This window comes from Notolepis coatsorum, assembly GCF_963971535.1.
Source record: "Notolepis coatsorum genome assembly, chromosome: 10".
Taxonomy (NCBI): Eukaryota; Metazoa; Chordata; class Actinopteri; order Aulopiformes; family Paralepididae; genus Notolepis; species Notolepis coatsorum.
In genome coordinates, this window is record NC_140174.1 from 104,835,903 (window position 1) to 104,863,189 (window position 27,287).

The 27,287-nt window shown below is 45.3% G+C and overlaps 1 protein-coding gene across 1 annotated transcript in view; it reads right to left on the bottom strand.

The window, feature by feature from the left end:
- LOC311235669 (pleckstrin homology domain-containing family A member 1-like) overlaps nt 1–27,287 on the bottom strand; it is a gene marked incomplete at its 5' end in the record, with an annotated part of 111,324 nt that overhangs the window by 15,695 nt on the left and 68,342 nt on the right. Inside the window, 3 exons of the mRNA XM_084323133.1 lie at nt 1,043–1,106; nt 4,592–4,656; nt 16,239–16,307. Coding sequence (XP_084179259.1) covers nt 1,043–1,106; nt 4,592–4,656; nt 16,239–16,307 — 198 coding nt within the window. The remainder of the gene's footprint in view (nt 1–1,042; nt 1,107–4,591; nt 4,657–16,238; nt 16,308–27,287) is intronic.

A 27,287-nucleotide genomic window follows, 5' to 3' on the forward strand; every position in this document is an offset into this window, starting at 1 on the left:
GAGAGAGACGGAAAGAGAGTTGGAGGATAGAGTGATAGTTGGACGATGGATTGAATGGGGGGAGAGGATGATGGATGATGTGGGGGAGAGAGAGATTGAGGAAGAAAGAGTAGCCAATAGCAAATAAAAGACATGATTTGTAAAACTAGATTCAGGTAGAAGCTTGACTGGAGTGTGAATGAATGAAAACTTTATTAACAGATTGCAGAATGGGTACAGTGCAGTACAGCTCAATACATACAATTGTTAAGGGGATGCAGACCAGAGAAAGACTTTCGTCTTGTTTACACCAGGGTCCCCCATTTCCAATTCATCGTAACATATATGACATACATGACATACAGATAGACAGTACTGCTACATCTATACATTTATGACATACCAGATTTGCAATTACAGTACTGTATTTGTGATACAAAAAGAGTCCAGAAAGAAAAGAGTATATACATTAGGCGTAGAAACTGTACATTGGATTGGGTAGGTGGGGGTGGGACTGTACATTGGAGGTGGTTGGGGGGGGGGGGGGGGGGGGTAGGAGTGGGGGGGGGGGGGGGGTTGGGTAGGAGGGGTGGGTGGGGACTGTACATTGGAGGTGGTTGGGTGGGTGGGGTGGGTAGGAGGGGTGGGTGGGGGACACTGTACAACTGTACAAACAACACTGTACATTGGATTATTGACAAGACCATACTTGGTAATTTACTGTACATTGGCGGGGGTTGTGTTCGGACATTTACAGGGGCCAGTTTCGAGTTGCAGTCTCCCTTAGGTGTTTTTTGAGAGAGTTTTTGAAAGTGGGTAGTGATTCACATTCCTTTACAGCTTTGGGTAGGGCGTTCCACATTGATGTGGCATAATTGCAAAACGTGTTTAGTCCCTTGTTTGAGCCGAATCTGGGTTTAACATGATTTGTGGAGCTCCCTCTGGTGTTGTGATCGTGGTATTCACTGACCTTTGGGAAGTATTTAGTCATGTACATGGGTACCTTGGTCGTGTAGTGTATCTTGTAGACCAGGCCAGAGTCATTATTGTATTACTGCAGTACCTGTATGTAGAAAGTCCTGGAATTGGTGACCACCTCAAACAAGTTGTCCCTCATCATCAGATCACTGCAAGACAATAGACACCATTGTCAGAATAGTACAATAATTGGGGCGCCCCAGTGGCGAACCACATAGCGCGCTCAGCCGCGACACGGCCGACCCGGGTTCGATTCCCGAACCCGTCGTTATTTGCCGAATGTCTTCCCCCCACTCTGTCTCCCATTCCTCCTCTGTCTCTCCCTACTGGACTGCCCAGTAGCAATAAAGCAATAAAACGCCAAAAAATAAATCTTAAAAAAAAAGAAAATAGTACAATAACCCCAATTAAAAACTATTCATAAGATATTGTTGCGGTGGGTGGCGGGGGAAGGTGTGTAGAACCCAAATGCTGAACAGTTATGAACCAGAGAGAGGGGTCGACGCAGAGTCGACGGCGAAAAGTATAATCGAAGGCTTTACTTGAGCAGAAGTAAACAAAGGAACACGTTACACGGTACAACAAAAGCGAACTGTAAAACATGGAAACAAAACCTCAGCTGTGCTGGAAAAACGGCGCTAGGAAGCAGGAACGGACTCAAAGGGAAACAAGAGATAAAGGACTATTCCTGCGAACGGCAGGAATAGCAGGGATACGACAGGATACAGGGAAAACAGATCAATGGCGCGACAAGGAAGTCAGTAACGGGCAGGTATAAGTAAGGAGCGCCAGCTGGTTAAGGCCAGTGGCAAATCCTTATGGAAGCCAACGGAAGCCATGCCTCCCTATAAATTCATATCAAATATGAAATATGAAATATGAAAGAAAATAAAATATAATTTTTTTTAATATAGTTTACATTCTTTTTCATCTGTGCATCTGTGTTATATATATATATATATATATTTTTTTTTTAATGTCTCCCTCTTCTCCTTCTCACTCCCTCTAACACACTGTCAGCCTCACGCTCACTGCAGCAGGAGAGAGGCAGTGGGTAGGTCTCTTTCTCCAGGCTTCCAGCATTATAGAGTCCAAATCCGATCCTAGCCAATCAGATTCGAGCTGACTGCCACACCCTAAAAGTTTAAAACGGAGCTGGGAGGAAAACACTCAGCATATTTTCCCCCCTGGAGGCGGGGCACTCATAAGTTCACGTTTCCACCTGACTACCTAACGTGACATCCCATTAGTAGTATAAAACTGTCTGGCGTCACTCAGTCTAGTAGTCTACTACAAACATGTCTGAACATCATCCCCTCGCGGAATTGATTGAAAATGTTATTAACAGAGCGGGCACGTTCGAATCCTCTATTAGTGTATCTAACATTTAGCACTTTAATAGCAACTTATTTTCGCCGGCGGGACATTTACTGAGGACCAGCAGAGCACACCACTGTGGATATTATGATTTAACAAATCTATCTGGCAAGAGGAGGACCACATTATTGACCAGGTAAGCACTGAGCAGCCTGACTGACTAACTAACGTTATCAGGCAAGCTTGTAGACCCTTTCATGACTGCAATGCAAGCCAGGGGCTGGAATACGCAGTCACTTATTCCTCCGTAGTAGCCAGGTTAATGTGCACCATCAAGCACTGCTTAAAAGCTAGCGGTGGGTCCAAAATATATCGGATATAAATGTCAAAGGTACCCAGCGTTCCATTAGGGTTTCACACACAGATGCGGCAGGGTTTGAAAGCTCGGCGTTGCTAATAAACATTTTAAATCATTTTTATAAACGAGTAAAACCGAGGCTGAAATGGCTGCTTCCGCATTTTACAGTAGGAGCGCTCTGATGGCTGGGCGCGCCGCGCAACAGACACGTGAATGAATGAATGAATGAATGAATGAATGAATGAAAACTTTATTTAACAGATTGCAGAATGGGTACAATACAGTACGGCTCAATACACACAATTGTTAAGGGGATGCAGACCAGAGAAATACGTTTGTCTTGTCACGTTTGTCTAATAGACAGTCATATTCTCTCCCGGCCATATGTATATTTCTCTCCCACCCACCCACCCCCTCCTAATGTACAGTCCCCTCCCCATCATATGTATATACTCTGTCAGGATCTATGGGTAACAGTACTGTATATTTGATGTCATGATGTCTTGTATGTCATAAATGTCACTATGAATTGAAAATGGGGGACCCTGATGTAAACAAGACAAACGTCTTTCTCTGGTCTACATCCCCTTATACAATTGTGTGTATTGAGCCGTACTGTATTGTACCCATTCTGCAATCTGTTAAGAAAGTTTGACTGGCCGCCGAGCCATACTGTAGTGTACATGGTGACTGCTTGACTTAAAAAAAAAAAAAAAAAAAAATTTAATAAAAATATTTAATAATTTTTTTTTAATAATTCTTTTTGGCTTCCCCTGTTATTTTACCCACGCGACGCCACTGGTTAAGGCCAGGCATGAACACAGACTGGCTGAATATCGTAAACACACTGAGACAACACCAGACTAGATACAAGAGGCTAAACCATAATACACAACCCAGGGGGAAGACATCACACAAGGGAGGGGAGTACCAGAGACAATATGAACAGAGGCAGAACATTAAACATAGCTAGCCATCCTAGGCATATATGTACAGTGTCGGCGCCATGGGGGGGCATTCGCGGGCCATGCCCCCCCAGATGGCGCACTGTGCCCCTCCAAATGCCATGGGCAATTATTATATTTCATACTGTTTAATTTGTGTGTGTGTGTGCGCGAGACGCGAGTGTGTTTGTGACGTGAGAAAGAAAGAGCGAGCGAATTGGAGACGAAATCGCGCACGACACTGTCCTGATATGACGCAGCGCGTGTCCGAGTGTGTCTGTGTGTGTGTGTCTGTGTGTGTGTGTGTGTGTCTGTGTGTGTGTGTGTGTGTCTGTGTGTGTGTGTTACCTGGGCTGGAAGCACGCGGGGGCAAAGCAGCCTGCGATTCTCGACCAATAAAAAGTGTTTAGGGGCGGGACTCTGCCGCGTAATCGCTCAACTAGAGACACAGTGAGCGAATATCTGAGGGGTGAACGACATCGCTGCTCAGTTCACTGTCGCTCGCGGCAGCCGGCAGCTCAGGAATCAGATTGAAACGAATACATTTTAATAACTTTTTCTCGCTCGTGTCGCTCTATGTCAGGGAGGGGTGTGCGCACTCATGTTTTGAAATGTGTGTTGGTTTGCGGGAAATTCGTGAAGCCTATATTTTATTTAGGGAATGTATGCCCCCCCCGAAATTATCATATGCCCCCCCGTTAAATGGGTTCTGGCGCCGACTCTGTATATGTTGAGAGAGTTCAGGATCTGGAGCTGCCCGCCGGGTGGCAGCAGAAGGGACTCCGGCTGGGACTGTGACAGATATTTGTAAATACTAATACTAAAAGGTTTATAATGGGAGGGTTACTGTAAGGTGTTCTATTCTGTAAACAATGACAGCAGTGGCCCAGCCCAGCCTGACACCAACACCAGTAACCTGTAGGAAACACTGGCGCACACGTTGAATATCTGTGTGACGTGTTTTGTTTCATGTGTGGAAGTCAAGATGCAGAAGATGGATTTGGCAGAAGGTCACCTCTGTTTGCACTCCTGGACTTTATGGACTTCTCTCAGCGGGATGACTCTCAATGGCTCCCTCTCCTGGTAGGGGGAGGGAGAGAGAGAGAGAGAGAGAGAGAGAGAGAGAGAGAGAGAGAGAGAGAGAGAGAGAGAGAGAGAGAGAGAGAGAGAGAGAGAGAGAGAGAGAACAATGTCACTTTTCACAAGAGATGTGTCATTTGACGAAACAGACCCAGAACACAAGGACAGCGACTGACGTAACGCGGCACGTCAGTAAGACTGGGAACAAAGATATCAACAAAACATTTATTATTTTATTATAAAGCTTATTACTGGATATTTTAAACAAGTCACAGTAGAACATTAATATCATGCTTTTCCAGTGTTTTATCTACTCTACTGCACAGAAAGTAGGCATTTTCTTTTGAAAGTGGTTACCAATGGTTACAGGCAGTCATGCTGGAAGAAAGAGACCTACAGAAACAAGGCCTCTATTATTTCGTTGTTATACAAGTCATTCCCTGATGGGTATACACACCTCTCTGGCATCACAGCCACTTTCACAGAGATGTTTATTGTTTTTTTGAATAATGAGATATAGTTTGGTGGACTCGTGCGATTCTGGAGGGTGAAGTTGCAACATTGTTGCATTCTTCATTTGGTTCGGTTTGCTTTCACACAGCAATCTGTCAGGCGCACCAAACTTTCTGAACAATGTCACGTGATCGAAAAGGGCGCTCGTCTATTGGATATATAGAATCCCAAAAACAGGCTTCGGGGACAGCTCTACAGCGCACATACACACACACACCACATTATTCTGCGAAGCAGCCCAGCCCAGCCCAGCGCACACACACACACACTCCGCTGACAGCAGGGACTCTCTCTCTCTCTCTCTCTCACAGTGCAGTAGAGCAGGCGGGACAGCGGCGCAGTGTTTGTTTTGTTTCCTTCTCCCCAAGATGCACAGTTTATCGGGTCACTTCCTATATTTGGTCTTGCGTTTGGTCCGATGAGCATTCACACCACAAAAGTACCCACCAGGGTTCATGGGAACTTAGCGAACCGAGACCTACGTTTTCAGGCGGACCAGAGTTCGCTTTTTTGGTCCGCACCAGAGTTCGACTGAGCATTCACACCACCCCAAACCAAGCGGACTATCCGAGGAAACAAACTCTGGTCCGTCTGGTTCGGACCAAACAGCTCTGGTGTGAAAGTGACCTAGAGATATTTTACATGACTCAATTCACTCAGAAGAAAAATCGTAGAAATGTGGGAACATAGGGCCTAATTTTTAGTGTAAAAGAAATCGTATAAATGTGGGACCATAGGGCTGTGGGAACATAGGCTGCTCCCGCATTCTAAATCGGCCGTGTTCAGACAACTCCAGCATCTACTTAGATAAACACACCCACACACACACACGTGCAAGCACGCGAACACTGACATGAACACACACATACACAGGCATGCAGACACACAGCTGCGTGCACGCACACACATGCAGTACCCACACAAACATGTGCCCCCTCATCACACACGCAGGCTCACAAATCACCTTAATCCACGTTGCCCTAAAAACACACACGCACAGACGCACAGACACTGTGGTATTTACACCATTCCAGTCTTCACAGAAGATAATTGTCCTGTGACACAGAATGCGGGAGAGCTTTTCATTTTAATTGTCTGCAATCCTGTGTCTGCAATCCTGTGGAGAGGGTACAGTTACACATGGAGAGGGTACAGTTACACATGGAGAGGGTACAGTTACACATGGAGAGGGTACAGTTACACATGGAGAGGGTACAGTTACACATGGAGAGGGTACAGTTACACATGGAGAGGGTACAGTTACACATGGAGAGGGTACAGTTACACATGGAGAGGGTACAGTTACACATGGAGAGGGTACAGTTACACATGGAGAGGGTACAGTTACACACGCCTGTCACCAGGTGATAACAGAGGGTACAGTTACACCTGTCACCAGGTGATAACAGAGGGTACAGTTACAGCCTGGCACCAGGTGATAACAGAGGGTACAGTTACACCTGTCACCAGGTGATAACAGAGGGTACAGTTACAGTCTGGCACCAGGTGATAACAGAGGGTACAGTTACACCTGTCACCAGGTGATAACAGAGGGTACAGTTACAGTCTGGCACCAGGTGATAACAGAGGGTACAGTTACACCTGTCACCAGGTGATAACAGAGGGTACAGTTACACCTGTCACCAGGTGATAACAGAGTGTGTAACTACAGCCATGCACACGCACACACACACTTCAAATGATTTGAATCCTCCGATTATGCATACCTACGATTCAACTATTTCAGAGACACACACACACAAAAGAGAACATGTACTATACATGTGACATGAAAATAAACGCACACACAGTTTTAATGATAACCATGGTAAAATTCCCTGTTAGTGACACCAACATTTCAAAATCAAATTTGAATGATCATTAAAACCATGTTTGATTACCGCACATTGAAAAACTCACAGTAAATACTGTCTAATGAGCTAGCTAAACAGTTGTGTCCATATATGGAATATTTATTCAGTTTCGGAATATCCACATTAGCTAGAATTTTTTTTATCAAATGTTTATTTTCTTAAATTTTTTTATTTTTACGACACAACAATCAAAACACAATACAATAATATAATAATACAAGGGACAGTCACCACAAGACAATACTTCAACAATATTAACTACAATAATGATAAAACAATCAGAAATAATAAAAATAACAATAAATACAGAGTACAAAAACATACGGAATATATAAATAATAAAAATAAAAATATGTAGAATAAAATATGATTAAAGACACCACAAGGACAAGGACAGTTCCTCCATCACTCCCACCCCGGGATTATCTAGCATTTTTAAAGACACTGTTCATCCATTCTAGGCCTGCGGTGCACACACACACACACACACACACACACACACAAACACACCCTGATTGGAACGTGGTGAGGATCATATGGAATCCAGGACGCATGCCTGTACGTGTTGAGACATGTCCCAGAGGGGCGCGCCAAGCAACACCACACAGTAGCCACATCACAAAACATGGAATTGGAGGATTTCTTCTTTTTCTTTTCATTTGACTTGAGTTCTTGATAATATAACTGATATTATATCTATTTTATAATATGATATTTGTTTGAACGTGAAATGTTTGTAAACATAGATAGTAAAACATGTATTTTGAGTTGTGATGCTAAATAAAAGAGATTATTTATCCTCCATCAAGTCAAACTGGTCAACAACATATCAAAGTCTGGATGGTAAGATACAGTCTGAACCTTTTACACTCTCTCTCATAGTCTCTTTCTCTTTCTCTCTCGCCCTGTCTCTCTCTTCTCATTATATCTCTCTGTCTCCTAGTCTCTCCCTGTGTTTCTCTTTCTCTCTCGCCCTGTCTCTCTCTTCTCATTATATCTCTCTGTCTCCTAGTCTCTCCCTGTGTTTCTCTTTCTCTCTCGCCCTGTCTCTCTCTTCTCATTATATCTCTCTGTCTCCTAGTCTCTCCCTGTGTTTCTCTTTCTCTCTCGCCCTGTCTCTCTCTTCTCATTATATCTCTCTGTCTCCTAGTCTCTCCCTGTGTTTCTCTTTCTCTCTCTCTGTCTCTTAGGGCCCTTTCTCACTCACCCTATTCGTTTCTATTTCGTTCCGTTCTGGCCCGTTCCGAGATCTGATGCGAACTCCCCCCCCCCCCTCTCCCCCCTCTAGTTTGCGTACACACTGCAGTCTTGTTTTGTTCCGGGTTCTGTTTACGGTTTGCCTTTTGAGCGTTTACGCTTGCCGTAGGTGATGATGTCACGTTCGAAAATGTAAACACAGGAAGTGTTAACATGGCGCTGGAGATTGGATGCTGATATAAAATGAATAAATAAGCAATAAATATGAAGTTATATTTGAACCTCTGTTGTCAAGCCTTGTCAATATTATAACCCACCCCATTTTATCACGAATGGATGGTGTTGTAGAGTTCGCTTTTGAGCGTTTCCCAGGGCTAACGCTAAGCTAACGATTAACGCTAGTTAGCTTAGTCTAGTCTAGTATAGCCTGTAGCACTTTTTCTTTTCAGCAAAGAACGTGCAATAAACAAAACGGATACATTCACTGTGTTATCTGCCTCTTTTCTCACGAATGGAACTCTGTTGTAGAGTCCGCTTTTGAGCGTTTTGCAGGGTTAACGTTAACGCTAAGCTAACGCTAGTTAGCTTAGCCTGTCCAGCAGCTAACATTATCCCATCGTTCGTGGCAATTATATTACATGTCATTGATCTACTGGTCGACCACGGCCGACTGGTTGGGCACCACTGGTCTAATAGAAATAAATGCATTCAAACAAGAAACTAATGTATAGAAAATAGCATGGCAAACAAAAATTGCCAGGCCTAATGCGAGCCAGGGAAGTGCTGTGCGTTTGTAACGTGCGTTTGTAACGTGGCTTCATGTTTTCATCCACTTGTTTTTGGTTGAGGTCTGAACTCTCAAATTGCCCATAAATATCGTTTTTGTGGGTATTCTGCAGTTGTTGCTGTGTGTGGTGTTATCTGCCCAAAATTCAAGCAAGCTTGACAGTAACGACGCTGTGTGTGTCACGCCCCCCGCACCCGCACGGCCCGATTCCGAGACCACCTAATCCAACTGATCCCGTTCAGCGGGGGGTAAAACGAATCAGCGCCGTTTCGCATCCCAAAAGGGGTGAGTGAGAACACTCCCCCCCGTTCCCGGGAGCAGTGATTCGATCCCCAAACGTAAGTGAGAAAGGGCCCTTATAGTATCTCTGTCTCTCTGTGTATCTCTCTGTGTATCTCTCTGTGTATCTCTCTCTCTCTCTCTCTCTCTCTCTCTCTCTCTCTCTCTCTCTCTCTCTCTCATAACAAACAGGACAAAGTATCATATTTATTCTCTGCCTTTCATACAGTATAATATATCAAAACACAGCTGTGTGTGTGTGTGTGTGTGTGTGTGTGTGTGTGTGTGTGTGTGTGTGTGTGTGTGTGTGTGTGTGTGTGTGTGTGTGTGTGTGTGTGTGTGTGTGTGTGTGTGTGTGTTGCGGGGGGGGGGGGGGGGTAAGGAAGGAGGGTGATTGGAGACCTGTCTATCCAGCCTGAACTCATTCCTTCCATGTTAAACTACAACAAATGTAAACAAACTGTTACTATTAGGAGACCACATGAGTGACATTCCATTTGGCCCCGCCTCCTGGTTCAAAAGATCCTATACTTCTACACACTATACTATACTGTATGGTTGAGGCTGTGTGATTTCATGAAACGCGCAGGTGAGTAGTTTAGTTGATGTACAAACCTCAACATGTCACAGTGTCAGATGTGTCACAGGAGCTAGCCAACGTTATGCTAACCATCTGCTGGAGCCTAGAATCATGTTAACTAACCGCAGGGTTGAATATCATGCTTTTCCACTGTTTTACTTGCTCCACTGCATAGGAATTGGGTATTTTATTTCAACTTTCAAACGTGGTTACCAATGGTTACACTTACAGGAAGCCATGTTGGAAGAAAGAGAACTACACAAACAACATCGTCTGTCCTCCACTGATCATCTCATTGGAGGATAGAACAAGGCACTCTGGGAATTGTAGGCTTCATTGTAATGAAAAGTGCAATATATGGATGATATTGGATGAAAAGAAACGTCTCGGTACAGCCTCAACATTGTGAAGGCATGACAGAGAACAGTGGAGAACCACTCCTTCATCCACATGTACCGCTGAACCAACGGGATCAATAAAGGAATGTCTTATCTTATCTTACATCACTGTGTACATGACTCCAGGCTCCTCGGGGAGTTGGAAGTAGAGACAGCAAGTCAGGACAAGTTCTATTCATACATCACCAGAATCAGAGGCTCCTCCATACTAGACAGGTTTAGATGGTCTCTTAAACCAGTGGTTCCCAAAGTGGGGGTCGCGAGCCGCCACGGGGGGTCGCCAGATGATTTAAACAAAATAATAATAATATTCTTTTTTTTGTATGCAGTCAGGCCACTGAACTTAGAAGCAGGCCAGGCCAGTGTTTCTAGTTGCAGCGGCGCAATAGTTAGATAACCTAGGTGGGGAACAACCAGGAGATCACTGATCTCACCTGGTCGGGGACTGACCTTTAGATTAATCTGTCTAGTTTAGTTAGGGTACAGGGTACTACAGGGCACTACATGGCACTACAGGGCACTACAGGGTACTACATGGTACTACATGGCACTACAGGGCACTACAGGGCACTACATGGCACTACAGGGTACTACATGGTACTACATGGTACTGCATGGTACTACATGGTACTACATGGCACTACATGGTACTACATGGTACTACAGGGTACTACATGGTACTACATGGCACTACATGGCACTACAGGGCACTACATGGCACTACAGGGCACTACATGGTACTACATGGCACTACAGGGCACTACATGGCACTACAGGGTACTACATGGTACTGCATGGTACTACATGGTACTACATGGTACTACAGGGTACTACATGGTACTACATGGCACTACATGGCACTACAGGGCACTACATGGCACTACAGGGCACTACATGGTACTACATGGCACTACAGGGCACTACATGGCACTACAGGGTACTACATGGTACTACATGGTACTACATGGTACTGCATGGTACTACAGGGCACTACATGGCACTACAGGGTACTACATGGCACTACAGGGCACTACAGGGTACTACATGGTACTACATGGTACTACATGGCACTACATGGCACTACATGGTACTACATGGTACTACATGGTACTACATGGCACTACATGGCACTACATGGTACTACAGGGCACTACAGGGTACTACATGGTACTACATGGTACTACATGGCACTACATGGCACTACATGGTACTACATGGTACTACATGGCACTACATGGCACTACAGGGTACTACATGGTACTACAGGGTACTACATGGCACTACATGGCACTACAGGGTACTACATGGTACTACATGGTACTACAGGGTACTACATGGTACTACATGGTACTACATGGCACTACATGGCACTACAGGGTACTACATGGTACTACAGGGTACTACATGGCACTACATGGCACTACAGGGTACTACATGGTACTACATGGTACTACATGGTACTACATGGTACTACATGGTACTACATGGCACTACATGGCACTACATGGTACTACATGGTACTACATGGCACTACATGGCACTACAGGGTACTACATGGCACTACAGGGTACTACATGGTACTACAGGGTACTACATGGCACTACATGGTACTACAGGGTACTACAGGGTACTACATGGCACTACAGGGTACTACAGGGTACTACAGGGTACTACAGGGCACTACATGGTAATACATGGCACTACATGGCACTACAGGGTACTACATGGTACTACAGGGTACTACATGGTACTACAGGGTACTACATGGCACTACATGGTACTACAGGGTACTACAGGGTACTACATGGCACTACAGGGTACTACAGGGTACTACATGGTACTACAGGGTACTACAGGGTACTACATGGCACTACATGGCACTACAGGGTACTACATGGCACTACATGGTACTACATGGCACTACATGGTACTACAGGGCACTACAGGGTACTACATGGTACTACATGGTACTACATGGCACTACAGGGCACTACATGGTACTACATGGCACTACATGGCACTACAGGGTACTACATGGTACTACAGGGTACTACAGGGTACTACATGGTACTACATGGTACTACATGGCACTACAGGGCACTACATGGTACTACATGGTACTACATGGCACTACAGGGCACTACATGGTACTACATGGCACTACATGGCACTACAGGGTACTACATGGTACTACATGGTACTACAGGGTACTACATGGCACTACATGGTACTACATGGCACTACATGGCACTACATGGTACTACATGGCACTACATGGCACTACATGGTACTACAGGGCACTACAGGGTACTACATGGTACTACATGGTACTACATGGCACTACAGGGCACTACATGGTACTACATGGCACTACATGGCACTACAGGGTACTACATGGTACTACAGGGTACTACAGGGTACTACATGGTACTACATGGCACTACATGGTACTACAGGGCACTACATGGTACTACAGGGCACTACATGGTACTACATGGTACTACATGGTACTACAGGGTACTACATGGTACTACATGGCACTACAGGGTACTACATGGTACTACATGGTACTACATGGTACTACAGGGTACTACAGGGTACTACATGGTACTACAGGGTACTACAGGGTACTACATGGTACTACATGGCACTACAGGGTACTACATGGTACTACATGGTACTACAGGGTACTACAGGGTACTACATGGCACTACATGGTACTACAGGGTACTACAGGGTACTACATGGCACTACATGGTACTACATGGCACTACAGGGTACTACATGGTACTACATGGTACTACAGGGTACTACAGGGTACTACATGGCACTACATGGTACTACAGGGTACTACATGGTACTACATGGTACTACAGGGTACTACAGGGTACTACATGGCACTACATGGTACTACAGGGTACTACAGGGTACTACATGGCACTACAGGGTACTACATGGTACTACATGGCACTACAGGGTACTACATGGTACTACATGGTACTACATGGTACTACAGGGTACTACAGGGTACTACATGGTACTACAGGGTACTACAGGGTACTACATGGTACTACATGGCACTACAGGGTACTACATGGTACTACATGGTACTACATGGTACTACAGGGTACTACAGGGTACTACATGGCACTACATGGCACTACAGGGTACTACATGGCACTACATGGTACTACAGGGTACTACATGGCACTACATGGTACTACATGGCACTACAGGGTACTACATGGCACTACATGGCACTACAGGGTACTACATGGTACTACATGGCACTACAGGGTACTACATGGTACTACAGGGCACTACAAGGTACTACATGGTACTACATGGCACTACATGGCACTACATGGTACTACATGGTACTACATGGTACTACAGGGTACTACATGGTACTACATGGTACTACAGGGTACTACAGGGTACTACATGGTACTACATGGTACTACAGGGTACTACATGGTACTACATGGTACTACATGGTACTACATGGCACTACATGGCACTACAGGGTACTACATCGTACTACAGGGTACTACAGGGCACTACAGGGCACTACATGGCACTACATGGCACTACATGTTACTACATGGTACTACATGGTACTACAGGGTACTACAGGGTACTACATGGTACTACAGGGTACTACAGGGTACTACATGGCACTACATGGCACTACATGTTACTACATGGTACTACATGGTACTACAGGGTACTACAGGGTACTACATGGCACTACAGGGTACTACATGGTACTACATGGCACTACAGGGTACTACATGTCTGCTCTTTTGCAGCACCACAAACATGGGAACTCTCTAACTCTTCCCCCCCCCCCCTCCCTCCCCCCCCCCCTCCCTCCCCCCCCCCCCCCCCTCCCCCCCCTCCCCCCCCCTTCCCTCCCCCATCTCTCTGAGTGCCCGTCTCCTAGCGCTGACTAAGGTGATGGATGCCTCGGGGTCTTGGCCAAGATTGCAGTGACTGCGCTACATGCACCTCCAAGGCCTTGGATCAGTTATTTACCGTCGTCTGTCCGTGGTCCTGTCAACTGATTAACAGTATTAACAGACTGTTAACAGATTAACAGTCAATGCGGTTTCATTGCTGGGTTAAGTACTTCTATTCTATTCACATAATATGCATACTTTATATATCTACTCCATTCACATATATGCTTACCACTTGTATCTATTGCTATGTCCGCCCACTACAATCACATGAGCTGTCTAACGCCTGTCCCGTCTCCCTGTCTCCCTGTGAGTTGCTGTCCTGGAGTGCTGACCGGAGTGTCGGACGTCCAGTGATGAAGGCCGGGAGGTTGCGACCCCCTCTGCGTGCCCCCCTGTCTCCGGAGGTCTCGTAGTGGTGACCGGAGTGCCGGACGTCCCGCGATGATGTCGGGGAGTTCGCGACCCTCTCTGCGCCGCCCCCTATCTCCCTGTCTCCAGCTGTCCCTGAGCAATGACCGGAGTGTTGAATGTCCCGTGACTAAGACGGGGAGGACGTGACCCTCTTTGCGCCGCCCCTGTGCCTCAAATAGATCCGCTATCAGCTCTATCTTTAATCTTTCAAAATGTTCATTTGCTATCGCTATTAGCTCTATCTTTAATCTTTCAAAATGTTCAGTTGCTATTGCATGCACTCATCTGTGTTTCACCACACACATGAGTGCATGCTTACCAACTGTCCGTCTGCAACACTACTATCACCAACATCTAAGAAGGGAGATCCCCCCTTGAATGGCCCTTCTAAGGTTTCTCTCCTCCACACTGCCTGTGGAGCTTTTTTCCCTATTGTTAGGTTTTAGTGAGTTTTTCCTTACCTTCGCGTGGGGTATGTCTGGGAGTGCTTGCATTCTTTCATTTATTTGCATTTATCTTAAATTTTTTGGACCTTATGGTGTTCTTGTTCTGTTCTTGACTTATTGTTATGTTTTCTTCTTGACTTGTTTAAAGAAGACCTGTACGGCCCATGGGGACATTAATGTGTGTTGTCGGGCCTTATAAATACATTTGATTTGATTTGATTATTAGTGTGTGCGTTTGAACGTTTGCATGTTTCAACGATACATTTCCATTTATAAAAAAATATATAAAAATGTTTAAACATTTTTTTTCCCCCTCCTATAATAGTGGGGGTCGCGGCTCTCTGACACCGTTATTTCGGGGGTCGCGGCCTGAAAACTTTGGGAACCCCTGTCTTAAACAACATTCAGACCAGGGATGCCCTCACTAAGGGCTACCACAAACCCTAACAATAACCATAACACTAACCATAACAAAAACCCTAACACTAACCATAACCCTAACACTAACCCTAACAATAACCCTCACCCTAACACTAACCCTAATCATAACCCTAACCCCAACACTAAGCATAACCCTCACCCTAACACTAACCATAACCCGAACACTAACCATAACACTAAGGCCCAATCCCAATTCCCTTCCCTTGACCCTACCCCTGGGTAGTGGCACTTCAGAATGGAGCTACAAGGGGAAGGGGTTGAAATATTTACCTAGGAAACACCCCTTGTGACGTCATCAGTAGTAAAATAATATGAAGGACTATTTCTGTAGTGATACATATTTTGAACGTATCAGCTTATTTGGGGGCCCTAGAAACGTAACCTACAGTGTAGTTTAACATATAATAATGATAGGCCTATGTATTTAGTGTATGTATCAAACACATTATTTACAGCGTATTCTGTGTCTAAATCCTGCTCTAAAGCTTGTTCTAAAGCCAGTGTGTGTCTGGATTTGTGTTTTTGTGCATACATGTGTGTGTGTGTGTGTGTGTGTGTGTGTGTGTGTGTGTGTGTGTGTGTGTGTGTGTGTGTGTGTGTGTGTGTGTGTGTGTGTGTGTGTGTGTGTGTGTGTGTGTGTGTGTGTGTGTGTGTGTGCATGTGATTTTATGGGTGCTTGTGTGTCTCTTACCAGTTGGGTTTTAAAGTAGCTGACTGCGTTCTCATCCAACAGGAAGTATCTCCTCTTCCAGGTCTTCATCTGAGGACGAGGAAGAGGAAGAAGAGGAAGAGGATGAGGAAGATATTTTTCTTAGACAAAGACAGTCATTCATTTTCACTTTCAATCTAATTAGAAATTATCATCAGCTATTTAACAGGTTGGACAGTGAATGCTTCTCAATTTACATTTGTGCATATGTGTGTGCATGTGTGTGTGTGTGTCTGTGTATGTGTTTGTGTGTGTATATATGTGTGTGTGTCTGTGTATATGTTTGTGTATGTGTGTGTGTCTGTGTATGTGTTTGTGTGTATATATATGTGTGTGTGTGTTTAAGCATTACATCACGCGCAGGAGTGCGTTATGAGAATTAGACCATGCATGGTCTAATTCTCATAACGCACGACTGCGCATGGTGTAATGGCTTTTATACAACTGCCGCATTCATCCAACCTTATTGCTATACAATAAACACACATTAATTGAAGATTTATTGACAAAACCATCCGCAGAAACGTTGCCTCCGTGTGTAGAAGCAGCGCTGTTTCAAAGTGAGCGTGTGTTATGGGATTGATTGAACATTTTATTACAGATAGACAGTGCTTACATCTTTATACAATTGTCGAATTCATCCAACCTTATTGCTATACAATAAACACACATTAATTGAAGCATAATGGACGTTGTGTTTATGCAATCAGGTTAGACGCCGTTTACAGTGAAAGTTTTGCTTGTACACGGTTGCAATTCAATTCCCCCTCCACGCAGTCCTCGCCAGCCACGTTAAAATACGTCATTGCTATAGGCTTTTAAAACAATTTAATAGGCTAAACTTCGTTTTAACCTCTTTAATTCACATTTGTTTATTTCATAAATTTTTTCCTGACATAATGCTACTTGCCTCAACGAAATCTGTGATTTGGTTGCGATACAGATTAATTATGAAGTTAGCGGTTGTTATTGGAATGATTGATTGATTGATTGAAAATGTTATTACCAGATTGCAGAATGGGTACAATACAGTACAGCTCAATACACACAATTGTTAAGGGGATGCAGACCAGAGAAAGACTTTCGTCTTGTTTACATAAGGGTCCCCCATTTTCAATTCATCATAACATATATGACATACATGACATACAGATACAGTACTGCTACATCTAGACATTTATGACATACCAGATTTACAAATACAGTACTGTTTTTGTAGGGTGATTATGGTTTATTTACATTGATGGTAACATTACCGGTTATAGTGCAGTTTGTCCCGCGATTTATATTTTGAATAGGTTGCTTCAAAGCATGCCGTCTAACAGTGAAGTGAGCGGTTGTTATTGGTTTGATTGATTGATTGATTGATTGGACATTTTATTAACAGTGAAATGAGTGTCCTTTTGATGAATGGCATCTAACAACAGACTTCGCGCAATTTTTATTTAGTTCCACAATGACTCATGACCCACCAATTACATAATCCAACATTGTGTAAGAAACTAACATGTTCCACATTGAGAGAAAACGGGTGTTCTGGGGGTGTTTTTCAATGTAGGTGATGTATAGATTGGGGGGAGATGACCACAGCTAAAGCGTGTATCACTTCCGCAACGGATTTCGTTGGATTTCGGCTTCCGGGCTCGCCTGATTGGCCGCGACGGCCACGTGACACGCTGTGGCACGCCCCCGCGGCAGCGGCCGACTCGGCAGGCTTGCCGCTGCGCCCTGCTGTGGCGAGACGCTGGAGTTCACATCCCCTTTCACATCGCGCCACGCTTATGCTGTCTAGCACAGTCTCTAACAGTAACAGTAAGAAGCATTTTGGATAAAAGTATTCAGTACTTCTGTATGACAACAATGTATGCCTTTCAAATGTTAAATGATAAATGATTAAATGATACACACTGAAATCTACGCTCTCTCATCCTGATTTCCACAACGCGACAATATTATTAAACTTAATGCTCGACAATATACTTATCTTGTCTAGCACAGTCTCTAACAGTAACAGTAAGAAGCATTTTGGATAAAAGTATTCTGTACTTCTGTATGACAACAATGTATGCCTTTCAAATGTTAAATGATAAATGATTAAATGATACACACTGAAATTTACGCTCTCTCATCCTGCTTTCCACAACGCGACAATATTATTAAACTTAATGCGCGACAATATACTTATCTTGTCTAGCACAGTCTCTAACAGTAACAGTAAGAAGCATTTTCGATAAAAGTATTCTGTACTTCTGTATGACAACAATGTATGCCTTTCAAATGTTAAATGATAAATGATTAAATGATACACACTGAAATCTACGCTCTCTCATCCTGCTTTCCACAACGCGACAATATTATTAAACTTAATGCAGCATTTTGGATAAAAGTATTCTGTACTTCTGTATGACAACAATGTATGCCTTTCAAATGTTAAATGATAAATGATTAAATGATACACACTGAAATCTACGCTCTCTCATCCTGCTTTCCACAACGCGACAATATTATTAAACTTAATGCGCGACAATATTGCTCTGGCGTTGAAGTGGGAAAGCGGCAGTGAAACACAGCAGCATGTAGCGGCGCCTTGCCGCCTCTGCCGCGGGGGCGTGCCACGGCGTGTCACGTGGCCGTCGCGGCCAATCAGGCGAACCCGGAAGCCGAAATCCAACGAAATCCGTTGCGGAAGTGATACACGCTGCCGGGTCAGAGAGATCGAAATGTGCATGGTTTGCCTTAGAAGAGGGTGATAGAACGGTGGTTCAGAGCGAGCAGGAGTCGCTGAATAGCAGCACACTGAGCAGGGGATGTTGACATTCCGATCTGGAACAAGCTGATAGCGGCACAGAGCGAGGGAGAGGGGTGACATCGTTACTGAGAACAGTAATGAAACGTTTTGAAATGTGTGAAAGGTTATTAGCAGTTGTCATGACAGCGTCGCATGACAACCAGGAGAGGGGCGGGGGCCGTCGTTGCTATGACGAAGATCTATAAGTCGAACAGTGTTTTCCGGGTGTAAGGCAGACCAAGAGCGGCTAAGGGCGGACTAAGATCTGACTGAGACTAAGAGGGAAGAAACCAGAAGAGACTCTCTCCTCTCACCACGGAGAGGGGGGGGGGGGGGGGAATGCCACATCATTATTAGCTTCGGCTACCACAAGGATGGTCTTGGCTAACAACCAGGCCTGACCACTATTGGACTGAATAACAGCAGACGATAGCAATGAAAATACAATCGGATAACATCTCAAGTCAAGTCAAGTCAAGAGTTTTAATTGTCACGGCATACAAGTATACAATGAAATGCGGGTGGTCTTGCCCGCAACGATGTGCAATACAGTGTTACAACATATATAGAATCCAATAAAAAAAAAAACATTGTGCAATAAACAGGTAACAGGTAACATGGTGTGACATCTCGGTATCTGTACATAGTTATTTACAGAGCATATAGGACATGCTAGGTAGCTTTGGTAGTGCAATACACTGTTCCTGTTATTCTAATTTAAAGTGGCCTTTCCTTTTGGCCATAAGTGTGCGGCATGAGTGTGTGCCCGCTCATGTTAAAGTGTTAAGTGGCTGCTAGTGTGTGAGCGTGCACAGCGTGCGTGTCGTGTGTGTGTTCATGTGTGCTTGTGTGTGGATAGTTCAGTGTTCTGTGGCACTCAATGTTCATTGTTCAGGGCTCTGATGGCCTGGGGGAAGAAGCTGAGCCTAAGCCGCTCTGTCCTAGTAGCTGGGGTTCGCAGGCGTCTGCCTGACCTCAGCAGCTGGAACAGGCTGTTATTGGGGTGGTGAGGGTCTTTCATTATCCTGCAGGCTCTGGATTTGCACCTCTTGTTGTATAGAACCTGCAGGGGAGGTAGTGCAATACCCGTGGTACGCTCGGCTGAGCGCACCACTCTCTGTAGGGCCTTCTTGTCTTGTGCCGTGCTGTTTCCATACCAGGCAGTGATGTTTCCGGTCAAGATGCTCTCTACAGCTCCTGAGTAGAAGGACTGGAGTATCTTCCCCGATACTCTGAACTTCCTTAACTGTCTCAGGTGGTAGAGGCGCTGTTTCGCCTTCTTTACTATTGTGTCTATGTGTGTTGACCATCTGGGCTGAGGCTTCTGTTTATATCAATAAACAACTCTTCTCCTTGTAAGGTATTACGCTGTGTCAAAGTGCCGAATTCTTACGAAGGTGGAGAATTATTATGGTTTGCGGACCGCACTAACGGGGAGAGATAAGGATTTTATCAGCCAGTATAGGAGACGTCAGGACCATTAAAATTACACAACGCAGAGGAATTGGAGAGAGGATAACACAAGAAGACGTGATACTGGCCAGATTGATCAGAATCTAACAACATGACAGAATCGTTTTTGAATTAGTCGTTATGACGCTTTCAACACATCCATCCGTAAAGATTATTGTCCGCCATCTTGGTTTTTCCTAAAAAGTCAAACTGGCGGAGTGATTGTAATTCGGTTGTGGGCGGGTTCTGGGATCACGAGCGTGGGTTATGAGAAATAACCATGTCTAACTTGACTGTTTCAGCCAATCAGAATCGAGAAATTTGCATGCCATTGTATAAATGTATATATGCGTGTGTGTGTGTGTGTGTGTGTGTTTGTGTGTGTGTGTGTGTGTATGTATATATGTGTGTGTGAACGAATGAATGAATGAATGAATGAATGAATGAATGAATGAATGAATGAATGAATGAATGAATGAATGAATGAAAAACAATAATTGAATATAACATTCACTTTTGTTTGGTTTGTAAGCTACACCATGCACACCATCATGTGTGTGTATGTGTATATGTGTGTGTACACTGGCGGACTCAGGGGTGGTGCCCCCACGGTTGAAAAACGCACGCTAAAGTGCCCTTTTGAGTGGCGAAAAATGAGAGGGTGTGCCCTATTGGTGCTTTTCCAATGGTCTAAACTTGACCATGTGCCCCACGGTTAAATAATGTCTTGCAAAAGTGCCCTTTTGAGTGGAAACAAATTGAGGATGTGCCCTATTGGTGCCCCTCTAATGGTTAAACGTGACCATGTGCCCCCACAGTTGAAAACATTGCGCTAAAGTTCCCTTTTGAGTGGCGAAAATGAGAGGACGTGCCTATTGCTGCCCCTCCAATGGTTAAACTTGACCATGTGCCCCCACAATTGAAAACATTGCGCTAAACCTATAGTGCCCTTTTGAGTGGCAAAAACTAGAGGACGTGCCCATTGGTGCCCTTCCAATGGTCTAAACTTGACCACAGTTGAAAAACATCACGCAAAAGTGCCCTTTTGAGTGAAAAAACTAGAGGATGTGCCCTTCCAATGGTCTAAATTTGACCATGTGCCCCCACAGTTGAAAACATTGCGCTAAAATGCCCTTTTGAGTGGCGAAAATTAGAGGACGTGCCCATTAGTACCCTTCCAATGGTCTAAACTTGAACTACAATATTCCATCCATTTAAGTTTTCAGTTTTAGACACATCCCCTCTTGAATGTTCAGATGCCAGAGGGCTTAATGCAGTCTGAGCTGTAACCCTGCATCCTACTGCTGTGTGTGAGGTAGGTAATACAGCAAGCTTTCTTTGAAGTTGCAAAGATTGAGTACTAAATAAATACTAATGTATGTACACTGCTACTGTAGGCTAGCTGCATTACTACTGTAGCTAGCTAACTAAACAGGTACCTTGCTTAGCTGATTCTATGCTAACCTGTGTTCTCAATTTAGAAATAAAGTGTACAAATTATTTTAGGACTATTTGCACAAAATATACCCATAGCACTTTAAAGTTCAGTGTGAATTGCTTTTTAAAGCTAACTTAAGAGTGGTAGTATACTTAAAAGTGGGGTTAGCATTGGCCTATATTCTATGATTACAGAATGCCAATGAGAGAAAGAAATCGGAAGAATATTTAAAAGTAGCTGAAAAATGCTGCGAGAGGCAGCTTCTCTTTGAAAGATTGGGTCCAAAGCAACAATAGTAAGGGAGGAGATAAGGATACAGGTATGAATTTGTAAGTCCTCACTACTAGCTACGTGTACAAGCTTGTCGCACAGAACCATAGTTTGGATTATAACTGAGAATCTGGTGCTAACATGGTCAATAATGCTTATTTTGGACAGAAAAAAGTGTCTTAAACATTTAAATTGACCAAACATAGATCCTTTTTATTCCAATCAAGGCAAGAGGGCTAGTGGTGGTAGTGCTATAATATTATGACATATTATTTTATAATACAATTGTAACATTGTAGGCTACAGTACGAATATTATATACAGTACAATTATATTACTATTATAAAACAAATATTATTTGCTCCACCTTAGATAAAGACAGTACAGACAATGAAGATGGAGATATTCAAGAGGGAAATGATTATATCAGGAAGAGAGATTGTGAAGAAGTGGAGGAAAGAGAAAATACAGATGATTCTATGGAGAGAAATTATGAAGAAGTGGAGGCAAGAGAGAATGCAGGTGATGCTATGGAGAGAAATGATGATGAAGATGATCATGGAAATGCTAAAGAAAGCGAGGATGAAAATGATGATAGGGAGAGAACGACACAACAACAAATAAACTTGAATGCTCTCCTGTTGCCATTCAAATATCCCACTGATCAAGCCAGTATCCAGGCAGGTACAATATATTAAAGGGGAACTATCTTATAAATGGCCTTTTTGAGTGTTTAGCATTGTTTCCTAGCTATGTGAACTTATATTAATATGATCTATGTCTCAAAATTCTCATATTGGCGCATTCTTCCAATTCTCCTCTCACAATATTCACCCTCACTGAACTGAGTCGTTTGAAAATGTGCCTATATGTGATGTCATATAGTCACCGCTGCATGTTAATGTTGAGATAGACGACGACGCTCCGCAGTGGTTTAGGAGCCGCCCTGCAGCCCAGGCTCAAAACAGCTCGAGATCTTGAGGTAGAAAAATGCTGTTTTTGAGGACTTGATTAGAAATACAAAACAATGAATAAAAAAAATATATATATTACAGAGGTGTTCCATAGACTCACAGGAATTGTGTAAAAGTGCCCAAATAGTGAAAGAAATAGTAAAATAGTTCCCCTTTAAGTTTAATGGAGAGAATGGGTTAGATAGAGAGGGGGGGAGGGAGAGAGATAGAGGAGAGAAGGAGAGGACAGGATGAGAGAAGGAGAGGAGAGGACATGAGAGAAGGTGAGGACAGGAGGAGAGAAGGGGAGTACATGAGGAGAGAAGGGGAGTACAGGAGGAGATAAGGGGAGTACAGGAGGAGAGGAGGGGAGTACAGGAGGAGAGAAGGGGAGTATAGGAGGAGAGAAGGGGAGTACAGGAGGAGATAAGGGGAGTACAGGAGGAGAGAAGGGGAGTATAGGAGGAGAGGAGTGTCTTTGAAAAGACACTCAAGCCCCACATCATCTCTAGCCTCCCTCCCGGACTAGACCCCCACCAGTTCGCCTACAGAGCCAACAGGTCCACGGAGGATGCCATCGCCACGACTCTCCACTCTACCCTGTCCCATCTGGAGAGAGCGCGGCTGCTCTTCGTGGACTTTAGCTCTGCATTTAATACCACCCTGCCTGACAGACTAGTGCCCAAACTCATGGACCTTGGACTAAACCATCCCCTCTGCCGGTGGTCTAAGGACTTCCTCTCTGACCGCCCCCAGAGGGTCAGGATAGGCCCCCACACCTCCACAGCCATCAGCCTCAGCACCGGATCCCCCCAGGGCTGCGTGCTGAGTCCCCTTTTCTACTCTATTTATACACACGACTTCACCGCAGTCCACCCCAGCAACACCATCATCAAGTTCGCTGACGACACCACCGTGGTGGGCTGCATCTCAAAAGGCGACGGGACCGCGTACCGCAATGAAGTAGAGCAGCTGTTAGCCCTGTGCAAGGATAACAACCTACAGCTGAACAAGCTAAAGACCCAGGAGATGATCGTGGACTACAGGAGGAAGAAGACCGACATACAGCCCCTGTATATCGACGGGGGATGTGTGGAGAGAGTCTCGGTCATCAAGTTCCTGGGTGTCCACCTGGAGGATGACCTGACCTGGAGAATCAACACCACGGCGATAGTGAAAAAGGCACAGCAGAGACTCTACTTCCTGAGAGTACTGAGAAACTACCACCTCAGACAAGACCTGCTTATGTCTTTTCACCGCTGCTCCGTGGAAAGCATCCTCACCTACTGCATAAATGTGTGGTTCCTCAGCTGCACAGCCGCAGAGAGGAGGGCGCTCCAGAGGGTCGTCAACTCGGCCCAGAAGATTATCGGAGTGTTGTCCGGAGTGTTGGACGTCCCGTGACGAAGGCCGGGAGATTGCGACCCCCTCTGCGTGCCCCCCTGTCTCCGGAGGTCTCGTAGTGGTGACCGGAGTGCCGGATGTCCCGCGATGATGTCGGGGAGTTCGCGACCCTCTCTGCGCCACCCCCTATCTCCCTGTCTCCGGCTGTCCCTGAGCAACGACCGGAGTGTTGAATGTCCCGTGACTAAGACGGGGAGGACGTGACCCTCTCTGCGCCGCCCCTGTGCCTCAAATAGATCCGCTATCAACTCTATCTTTAATCTTTCAAAATGTTCAGTTGCTATCGCTATTAGCTCTATCTTTAATTTTTCAAAATGTACAGTTGCTATTGCATGCACTCATCTGTGTTTCACCACACACATGAGTGCATGCTTACCAACTGTCCGTCTGCAACACTACTATCACCAACATCTAAGAAGGGAGATCCCCCCTTGAACGGCCCTTCTAAGGTTTCTCTCCTCCACACTGCCTGTGGAGCTTTTTTCCCTATTGTTAGGTTTTAGTGAGTTTTTCCTTACCTTCGCGTGGGGTATGTCTGGGAGTGCTTGCATTCTTTCATTTATTTGCATTCATCTAAAAAATGTTTGGACCCTATGGTGTTCTTGTTCTGTTCTTGACTTATTGTTATGTTGTCTTCTTGACCTGTTTAAAGAAGACCTGTACGGCCCATGGGGACATTAACGTGTGTTGTCGGGCCCTATAAATAAATTTGATTTGATTTGATTTGATTTGATCAGCTGCCCCCTCCCCTCCCTGGAGGGACTATACAACTCCCGCTGCCTCAAAAAAGCAGTACAAATATTAAAAGACCCACACCACCCGGGCAACAAGCACCTCGTACGGCTGCACTCGGGCAGGCGTTTCAGCGTCATGCCCACCCGGACAAACATACTGAAGTTTAGTTTTTATCCCAGGGCCATATGTGCACTAAACTCAGCTAAATTTTTAAACAACAGTCTCCCTTGCACCCCCCCCCCCCCCCCCCCCCCCCCCCACGCATGCGCACACACATCATTAAGGGATAGTGCAATTATCTTTTACACCCCCCCGTTCATATTAATGTTATTTATGCCTTACTCCTGTTTTTATATTTAATACTGTGTTTAGGACTGTGTTTTTATGTTTTTATATTTTACTAGCACCTAGGGCTGCACTTTAAATTTTGTTGTAACAACTGTAACAATGACAATAAAGATCTATTCTATTCATTCTAGAAGGGGAGTACAGGACAGAAGGAGAGTACAGGAGGAGTGAAGGAGAGGACAGGAGGAGAGAAGGAGAGGACAGGAGGAGAGAAGGAGAGGACAGGAGGAGAGAAGGAGAGGACAGGAGGAGAGAAGGAGAGGACAGGAGGAGTGAAGGAGAGGACAGGAGGAGAGAAGGAGAGTACAGGAGGAGAGAAGGAGAGGACAGGAGGAGAGAAGGGGAGTACAGGAGGAGTGAAGGAGAGGACAGGAGGAGAGAAGGAGAGTACAGGAGGAGAGAAGGAGAGGACAGGAGGAGAGAAGGGGAGTACAAGAGGAGAGAAGGAGAGTACAGGAGGAGAGAAGGAGAGGACAGGAGGAGAGAAGGAGAGTACAAGAGGAGAGAAGGAGAGGACAGGAGGAGAGAAGGAGAGTACAGGAGGAGTGAAGGAGAGGACAGGAGGAGAGAAGGGGAGTACAGGAGGAGAGAAGGAGTGGACAGGAGGAGAGAAGGGGAGTACAGGAGGAGAGAAGGAGAGGACAGGAGGAGAGAAGGGGAGTACAGGAGGAGAGAAGGAGTGGACAGGAGGAGAGAAGGGGAGTACAGGAGGAGAGAAGGGGAGTACAGGAGGAGAGAAGGAGTGGACAGGAGGAGAGAAGGGGAGTACAGGAGGAGAGAAGGGGACTACAGGAGGAGAGAAGGAGAGGACAGGAGGAGAGAAGGGGACTACAGGAGGAGAGAAGGAGAGGACAGGAGGAGAGAAGGGGAGTACAGGAGGAGAGAAGGAGAGGACAGGAGGAGAGAAGGAGAGTACAAGAGGAGAGAAGGAGAGGACAGGAGGAGAGAAGGAGAGTACAGGAGGAGTGAAGGAGAGGACAGGAGGAGAGAAGGGGAGTACAGGAGGAGAGAAGGGGAGTACAGGAGGAGAGAAGGGGAGTATAGGAGGAGAGAAGGGGAGGACAGGAGGAGAGAAGGAGAGTACAGGAGGAGAGAAGGAGAGTACAGGAGGAGAGAAGGGGACTATAGGAGGAGAGGAGGGGAGTATAGGAGGAGAGAAGGGGAGTACAGGAGGAGAGAAGGGGACTATAGGAGGAGAGGAGGGGAGTACAGGAGGAGAGAAGGGGAGTACAGGAGGAGAGAAGGGGACTACAGGAGGAGAGAAGGAGAGGACAGGAGGAGAGAAGGGGACTACAGGAGGAGAGAAGGGGAGTACAGGAGGAGAGAAGGGGAGTACAGGAGGAGAGAAGGAGAGGACAGGAGGAGAGAAGGGGACTACAGGAGGAGAGAAGGAGAGGACAGGAGGAGAGAAGGGGACTACAGGAGGAGAGAAGGAGAGGACAGGAGGAGAGAAGGGGAGTACAGGAGGAGAGAAGGAGAGGACAGGAGGAGAGAAGGAGACTACAGGAGGAGAGAAGGGGAGTACAGGAGGAGAGAAGGAGAGGACAGGAGGAGAGAAGGGGAGTACAGGAGGAGAGAAGGAGAGGACAGGAGGAGAGAAGGAGAGTACAGGAGGAGAGAAGGGGAGTACAGGAGGAGAGAAG